The 9102-nt window shown below is 52.4% G+C and overlaps 1 protein-coding gene across 1 annotated transcript; it reads left to right on the forward strand.

The window, feature by feature from the left end:
* Positions 1 to 2808: 2808 nt before the first annotated feature.
* LOC122375927 (short transient receptor potential channel 3-like) lies at positions 2809 to 3358 on the forward strand. The gene has a single exon (XM_043355509.1). The coding sequence runs from the start codon at positions 2840 to 2842 to the stop codon at positions 3356 to 3358; it is 519 nt and encodes a 172-aa protein (XP_043211444.1). The 5' UTR covers positions 2809 to 2839.
* Positions 3359 to 9102: the final 5744 nt, after the last annotated feature.

Below are 9102 nucleotides of genomic sequence, written 5' to 3' on the forward strand. Positions count from 1 at the left end.
AACAATATGGGTGTCCTGTTAAGCATGTCACGACAGCTCGGTAGGTAGTAGCCGCCACCGCATTGGTTGAATGTGAATGCAGAATATCGCACCGTGCGCCATTGTCAGCATTTCACCGCTGTCCGGTGGGGTTCAGTTTACATGCCAGCTTTCGGCGCCTGCGGCGAGGAGTAAACAACTCACCCACCCATACACGGTGTCGTGTCGGGCCGATACACAGCTCTCAGCTGATGAACGCCCTCCTATCTGTTCACCGCTCATTAGTCGAGCGCTATTTACTGGCTCTGACTGTATGCACTGACCGTGTGCACTGTACCGAGCCGGTGCCGATGGGGCTGTCTCCTTCACGTCAAGGTCACTTTCGTTACCTTCGTGACCTCACCTATAGACTGACACGGTGAGGATTTTGATGATGATGATTGTGATGCCGCAAAGTATCGTCCTGGCGTTGCGACCTCTCCCGCGTCCCCCGCCTACCTGCCTACCTGTCCTCGGTCCACCGACCGCATCCATCACTGCAAACACTCCGGGTGGTCGAAATCTCGCCGAGCGTATGAGCAATGAGCGCATCAATCAGCCGCTGCTATTTACTGGGGGATGTGCCGGGGGAGGCGCCCATGCGCGCCGTCCGCCAGCGCGGGGAGCCCGAATTACCCACCACTCTGCGGCACACACAGGCACTAATGAGGACGCTACCAACGCAGCCAAACAGGCCCATTAATTGATCATTTTGCCAGAGTCAAATTAATTCGGCGTCGGTGATGGGGGCAGGGCATTGGAGCGGCACGCAGCTTCCGTTAGTGAGCGGGGAAGGTGGCGGTGGAATTTGCTGCAGCCATCGGCCGCGTTTGCCGCGACTGTCCGTGCTGTGTATCGGAACTGACGTTGTCTTGCTGGCAAGACGACGACCTCGCTCGCGGCGCTGCGCGGCACGCGTCGGGACGAACCCGATCGACTGCCGGCCCTCCGTGGTCATCATGAGGACGGCCACGGAGGGCGGCAGTCGAGGCGCCGCCGAAAACAACGGCCGCATCCTGCGAGCGGCGAGTGCAAAACAGTGGCGGTGGTGACCGGATATCCGCCGGCCGGCCGGGGCGCCGCGGGAAAACGGTCTGCAAGGGACCGACTGGAGAGGGCAGTGCACTGACGTCCGACGCTCGCCGGCGGTCACTGAACAGCGGCACTCTGTTGTGGGTTACAGGTTGTAGTGTGACACCTATTGGTGACACTCACCAGCTCTATGACGCGGGCTAGAACTCAGCAGTAATGGATGTGATGCTGTATAGCCACCGGCGGAGTCAGACGACAGCAGAGCTCATTTGGAAATTACGGTGGAACCCACTGGCATTTGTTGAAATGGACATTAAACGCGATTTACCCCTGCTTATTTTGATGCTGAAAAAGGCAATGAAACATAATGATGTTGCGCTATGACCTCATGGTCGCCTTTTTACACATCTCGTGAACGCGCCAAGCCACCTCGTCACAGGCTAGAGCGCACCGGTGCGTGGACGGACATTATTTTAATTTCACGCTATATGATCTGCACTGGGCGCACGTTTCCGCTGACGGGTCACTGTCTGCACGCGAGGTGGCACTACCACCACCGCTTCCGGTCCTGCCTTCCTGGCCGCCGAACTGAGAGAACAACCGGCAGAAAAAGTGCGCCACTCAGCCAGAAAAAGCGCACTGAAAAAGTTTAAACCGCGGTAGCACGACGCACCACTATAATCCAGACCACGTTTGACGCCGTTTGATTCGGTTACTTTGTTTTTTGGGTTATTGAATGTCGGTGTTGTTCGACTATAGACGGGCGGATAAAAACTCTAGTGGGCTAGACAATGTAATTACCTGAAGGTCGTGGTCGATTGGGGTCAAATCATGAGTCAGTGGATTCATGGACATCTTCCCTACCGCTCCTCTCGATGTCGATGACAGAATAGCATAGGAACTGGGTGATCCCATGCAGTCAACTGAGTGAATGACTGCCGCAACAAAATAAAGGACTATGCCTATAGGATGCTAAAATAAGTGTGCCTAATTGCGATGCAGGATGCATCCCTATTGAATCCATATTGAGATTACGATGTTCCCTTTACCTCTTAATAAGGAATATTCGCTCATAAAACGCACGTGGTAAAAAGACCATTCTGCAATATTATGACAAACAAGATCCAAGGACAAGATCGACGTACTTTCAGACAAGGCCCTAAAACAACAAGGCCCTAAAACAAGCTTTCAGATAATGCTTTTTGGGCCTTGAAATGAAACAGCCCAAGATCCAATCACCTAGATTTGCACGCATCAATGCACCACAAACGTGTACAATCATGTGACGCTATGGTCTATTCATTGACCTGTAATGCACACTACGGTGCACGAGCAACATAAGCCATGGCGTGCAAAGCTGGAGGGCAAATTGTGGAATTAGCGTTATTACCGGACCAGTCAGGCTTATAACCTTGACTAAGATCAGTACGGACGCTTCTACCTCTCTTGTAAAAGTGAAGGCAAAACACGATTGTCTGAAGAATCAGTATCCGAAAAGTGCTTTCTAAAAGCTCATCCAATATATGTTCAACAGCTGAAATGTTATTTCATTGTATTTCCTAACTTTCAAAGCTATCAAAGGTAAACATATATTAGAAAAGGTACCACAAAAGACCCAATATGGGGAAGAAAATAAATCCAAAGCAAATAAAGACAAAGGAAAGGCTAGTCACAAAAAGCAGAAGAAGGGCAAGGAGAAACAAAAGAAGAGCCCCAAAGGAGAAAAGAAGTCCCTTCTGGCGTCGTCGGAGAATCTGGAGATGAGTTAAGTCTTTCGGATAATGATGTCATGCGAATGAAGCGCATTCACGACACCAACGACGACTCAACGGACGGCTGGTTTCGCCCAAGCCTGTTTCTTCCTACGTTGTCTGAAAATGAATCGACGCTGTTCCAGCTGGTGCAGGATGGTGATCGAGACTCTGTGCTCCAGTTGCTGAGAGATCAGCCCGATCTCAACATCAACTGCTGCAACTTCCAAGGCGTGCGACCGCTTCACATAGCCGTGCAGCAGGGGGATGAGCCCATGGTGGAGCTGCTGCTGCAGCAGCCCAAGATTGAGCTGTCCGACACTGTCCTCTACGCAGTCGAAGCGAATAACGAAGATCTCGTTCGGCTGCTCTTCGAGAAGATGTCCGAGGATGACCCCGACCAGGAGTTTTTCGGTTATGACTCGAGCTCACGCTTCACGCCTAACATGACACCGCTGATTTTGGCTGCGCAAGCTGACCACTATGAGATGGTGTGCTTCCTGACAAAGCGGGGACCAAGATCATCAAGCCGCACCCTCCAGACTGCTGCAAGCTAGAGTGTGCCGGTCGGCTGAAGGGCGAGGACCTGGTGAAGTCGTACCACCGGGTGCTAACGTATCAAGCCTTGACGTCTCCGTCGTACATCATCCAGTCATCACCGGACCCCATCCTGACCTGCTTCACGCTTCATCGTGAACTGGGCCGCAACATCCACCGAGAGCGCGAGTTCCGCACACTGTATGAAGAGCTGCAGCAGAAGGCCAGTGAGTTCGCGGTGCAGTTTCTGAACTATTGCCGGTCCACGGAAGAGGTAGAACTGATCCTCAGCCGCCCTCTGGGCTGCGAGGAAGGCGCGCGGCCCTTCCACTACCCTCGTCTTCATGGCCATCGACTACGGCCAGAAGGAGTTCGTCACCCATCCGAAGGTGCAGCAGGTGCTGACCAAGCTGTGGCTGGGCCAGCGGCAGGATTGGCGTCGCTACACCACCAAGAGGAAGGTGATGAGCTTCTTCTTCGCACTGCTGACTCTGCCGCTTTCTGTGCTGTTGATGCTCGTTTACCCCCAGTCTCGCCACGTTCGCTACTGGCACTCACCGATAAACAAGTGGATGAACTGGATGGCCTCGTACCTCATCTTCATGGCGCTGATCCTGCTCGAGTCGAGTCTGGACGAGATGAGTCAGTTCCGCGGCCCACCGGACTCTGGCCTCGAGCCACTGCTGGTGCTGTGGGTGTTTGGTATCGCCGCCTCTCAGGTGCGTCAGTGCTGGCGGCGCGGTCGGCGACGTTACTTCAGCGACTCGTGGCACTGGTACGATACCCTGATGACCACCGCGTTCATGGTGTCGTTCTGCTGCTGGATCTGGTCCTACTATGACATCGTCACCTACGGCAACGAGCGACTGGAGCGCAAGTTCTGGTACCAGTACGACCCGACACTGATCGGGGAGGGTCTGGTGGCCATCGCCAGCATCCTGGCCTTCGGAAGACCCTGTATCTGTTCCAGATGAACTCCAGCCTCGGCCCTGCAGATCTCACTCGGTAAGATGGTGTCGGACATCTGTGAGTTTCTGGCGATCTTCACGCTCATCATCTTCTCGTTTGCGTCGGGCATGTACCGGCTGTACGCCTACTACGGAGGGATGGAGAGACTGGACGGCTCCGGAGTGAAGACCTCCATGTCTGGTGCGTTCGTCACCCTGCACGGGTCTGTTCGTACGCTCTTCTGGGCACTGTTCGGCATGACTTCCCTCGAGTCGGTGCAGGTGGTTGTGGAGAACCTCCCCGGAGGTACGGAGCAGCTGCCTGTCATCAACAAGCACAACTTCACTGAAGCTGTCGGCTACACGTTGTTTGCCGTCTTCCATGTACTGTGCGTTGTTATCCTGATGAACATGCTGATCGCCGTGATGTCCGACTCGTTTGAGAACGTGCACGAGTTTGTCGACAAGGAGTGGAAATTCGCGCGCACCAAGGTGTGGATCTCGTTCATCCTGGAGCCGCCGATCCCTCCGCCGTTCAACCTCCTGCCGTCTGCCGTGTCGCTGTTCCGTGCCGCCCGCTGGTGCTGCGCCTGTCTGACCAGGCCGCGGGCCGCACAGCGCTCTGCTCAGCGCAGCGCTGCTGCTACATCGCCGAGGAGATCCACTTCCCGCGAGACGACCCGGCCGCCTTCAAGATCCTGATGGCGGCGCTGTCTCAGCGGTATTTCCGCGAGCGTCGAACGACGGAGGCCGGCGGCGCGGCGACACTCAGCGAGACAGCAGGTCTGAAGCGCGGGCTGATGACGCTCAAAGCTGAGCTGCGAGACCTGGCCACGCGCCTCCAGCACCACACTTCAGAAGATGAAGTCGCGAAGCAAAATGGCGCTCTAAACTAACTGTGACATCGAAAGTCGTGAGACGTCTATCTATTCAGCCACCAAGAACCACGGGATGAAATATCTCAGTGAGAAGCGTCTGTCGGCCCGTAAGCAAATACTTGTTTCGTTCTGGTGATGGCTGTGTTGTATTATTGATGAATGTGAAACGCAGATGTAATGCTCCACCAAGTGTCATGCTGTATCAAATCACGGTAGATTGATGTGTTCAACATGCGTACACCACGTGTTGTAACATAACATGACAAACCACATTTATGATGTGTGTTTTTCATATGTCGTGCATCAATGTTCAATGACATGAGGTGGCGTAATGTTTTTAGAATGAGGTTGTGAACGGATAACTCGTTTGCGGACATGTTATAGCTGCAACACGATATAACTAGCATCGTAACCGTGAAGTATATAATAGTGTATAGGGTTTACATACATATGTCAAAACCAACTATTGTCTAACGTCCGTCATTTGCATGCGTTGTAATAAAGTGGCTCACGGCGAAGTTTACTTGCAGCATCGGCCCCCCTTTCGGTGAGCTAGGCTCCTCACCCTCGTCAGTTGTCGGCCCATCAGTGCCGTGATGGGACTCCTTCTCGGTAGCTGTTCAGCAGTCAGCAGCGTCGGCAGGCTGGGGCCGTTTTTACAGCCCCAGCCCCGGCCGGACCGACCATACAATTGGCGCAATTGGCAAGGCGTTAGCAGATGGGAAAAACAAGAAACAGAATAGAAAATCCCCAAGAGGTGCAACACTGTTGTGTTTTTGTCGGGCGTCTCATAAAGGAGCCGTATTAGGTTACATAAAACAGAAAACAGTTTTTGCATTCTGTAAACCCTACTGAAGGGGTGTGAAACTGCGGCCTTTGACGAATCTGCATTTGGTCACGGGCCAAAAAGACAAGTTTTTGCAAATGCTGCATACGAAAGTAGCTCATCGGTCAGGACTTTTGTTGGCTAATGAACTGGAAACCAAGGAACAGAACGCCGTGTAGAAAAACTGCCTCCCTGGGACGCTTAGCGAAAAACAAAATTCGCAGCTTATAATCTCGGTTTTGTTACACCAGCTAATTTCACACCTTTTTCTGGGTTTACGAAACCACCTTGCGACCCAGGAATGGAAACGCTTGAGATTTCAGCAAAGGCCTCGGCTGGCTAAACTCATGGGCGCAGAGACAGACAGAGAGGCAGCTGGAGACATGCATATTAATTTCGCGGTGGCGGTCCACCTGCCTGACTCAGGGACTGATCTCACTGATGTTGGCCCCATATCTCACAGGGGTCGTGGAGAACTTATAACATTTGAATAATGTTAACAACGTGATGGATAGGTCAGTTAGATACTATGTATATACAGGGTGATCCAAAAAAATTGGAACCCCTAACTTAAAATGTCTCTAAGACAGAAACTTTTCACTTTATTGACAAATTGCAAACACCATTAGAAAGAGCGTTCAATTCTCTATAAAACCAAATTGATGGAACTTAATTATTATTATAAATATTGCCCTAGACCTATGCCTATAAAATTTGTGTCACGAAACTCAGTGAAACGGTTTTGAACATTATGCGCAAATCAGTGATTGACGGTTTGCTGTTCTGACCATGTCCCTTGTTGGAGGTTCATGAATAAAAACAGCTCATTCACGTGCTATTGTAAGGAAAGGAAAGGCTGACGGCCTGCTGGGACCAGTTGTCCCAGAGACTGCTGGTCCGCGCAGTCGGAGCTGTCCCCAAGCAACTGCAGGCCTGCGAGACGGCCCACGGAGCTCGCGTTGAGCACATGCTGGGATGAACAGCGGAAGCTAGGTCGCGTGAATCTGTTCTACTCTGTGCTTCTGTGTAAACTTTTATGTAATAAAATTGAATTTGAATGTGGAGTTATTCGCAAAAAGACAACAGATAGAGTGCTAACGGATTTCAGCGCATTGTTAACATTTGGCGATTTCGTTTCACTCAGTTTTCTTACGCTCATTCCAAAAGCTAATAGTGTGCCAATGCTTTACAACATACATGCATCAATTTGACGTGATTTTTTAGAGAATTAAATGTTCTTTCTAATGGTGTTCGCAATTTGTCCATAAAGTGAATATTTTCGGACTTATAGACATTTTAAGTTAGGGGTTCCAAATTTTTTGGATCACCCTGTATAACGATGTTTCACGGAACACTTAATACTGAACCAGCGCTAGGTCAGTCAAGATCCTCCTCCTCCTCCCAGCTCTCCGACGGACCGCAGGGAGAGCTACAGGACTGACCACTGACCAGTGACCATCGCGCTGTTGACCGACATTACAGCCGCGCCTGTCTCTCCGGCGAATGGGCCGCGGTCGTAGCCGTTTCCGCCGCCGCGTCCGGCCGTTTTACAACCGATCGTGTTCTTCTGTTTGTCCACCATCCGGCGGGCCCGTGCTTTGTGTTGCATGACACCCGCGCCGGCAGCGGAATAAATGTAAATATTTGTGACCGGACACAACTGTCCGGCCACAGACTCCAGCGACATAAATCACCACGGGGCGCGGGCGGCCGGTTCAGAGAGGCTGTAAAACCAGGGCGACCGGCGCCAATCGGGACCGACGGACGCGGCCACCTGGGCCGGTCACTATCGATTGGGTGAGGATGCCGAGCGCGCGTCCAACTCCACACAGACCCACGGCCCAGTTAGAGGCGGACGGACCAACGGCCATTCAGCAAACCCAGTGAACGTGGCAGTCCGCTGGAGAGAACGTTTATCAGTGCGGTTATCTACCACATTGGTTACCAATGCAGTGGTTTAGAGGCTTTCAGTCGAATTAATGAATGTGTGTGGGTGGCGGCTGGCTTCCCGCAGTTTTTCTTCTCGTGGACGAGTGGATGATTTAGCGGTTTGGTGGGATTGGTGGTGGTATTTGCTTAGATGTTCCACTGTGTCTTAGAAATTGTCTGAAGAAACTGGTCGGCAAATACAGGGTGTTCGCAAAAATATGTCATGATTTCGTTACGCCATTATCGCCAGCTCAAATAGCAAGGATCAAATGTCTTGCTGAAATGTGTTGCCCGGATCTTCAAGTTTTGTTATACACATGTATCAGTGCCTCATGTCAAACCGGACGCACCCCACACGCTTTTCCTACAAAGCCATTAGAATCATGACATATTTTCGCGAACACCCTGTACTAGGTATCATAAAGGAACAAAACATAAAAAGGTGACGTCTTGTTGAAGAGTAAATCAAGCGTATAGGCAGTGTCTGATCAATGCATATTCAACAAAATTCCACGGCTCAAGAAGCATAATACGAGCGCCACAATTCATAGCTACCGCGAGCATTCCTCTCAGCTTCAAAACAATTACCGGTCTTCATATATTTGCCCCGAAATAAGACAGTGACCGCGGCATAGTAATCTCACCAGATTCCATCCCTACAGAACACAATCGTCCTCAATTCACTGAGCTGTTATGGGAGACCGAGCGACGCCGACATTCCTGTGACCGTCCCCGGTCTCAGCGGTGCCGAGCCGCGCTGTACCGACTGGTGTCCAGTGGCATGGGTGGGGGCCATCGGACCACCGCCACTGCCTCCCCCCCCCCCGACGTGCCGTGCCAATTAGCCGCGACTGGAATCCACCGTGCGCCCCGGGAGGGGAGCTGGGACCGCGTCCCATTGGTGACTGGATTCCGCGGGCAGGCGTCTGTCTCCGGACGCTGCAGCACCGACAATGGCACGCCTCTGATTTACTCTGTCTCGGTAAAAACCGCCGCTGCGCCGCAGACACCACCACTGGGCGGCGATTTATGGCACTCCAGAGACGGAGGAACTGACACAGTCCTCGTCGGAGCATGCCGACGCACGCGAGTCGGCCGGAAGACCGGAAAGGGACGAGATGGGGTCCGGACAGCCGGGACGGGAAGGGAGGACAGGGTGGCTGGGGCTCGTCAGCCGCCCGCCC

This window comes from Amphibalanus amphitrite, unplaced genomic scaffold, assembly GCF_019059575.1.
Source record: "Amphibalanus amphitrite isolate SeventyFive unplaced genomic scaffold, NRLGWU_Aamphi_draft 001960F_arrow, whole genome shotgun sequence".
Classification (NCBI taxonomy): domain Eukaryota; kingdom Metazoa; phylum Arthropoda; class Thecostraca; order Balanomorpha; family Balanidae; genus Amphibalanus; species Amphibalanus amphitrite.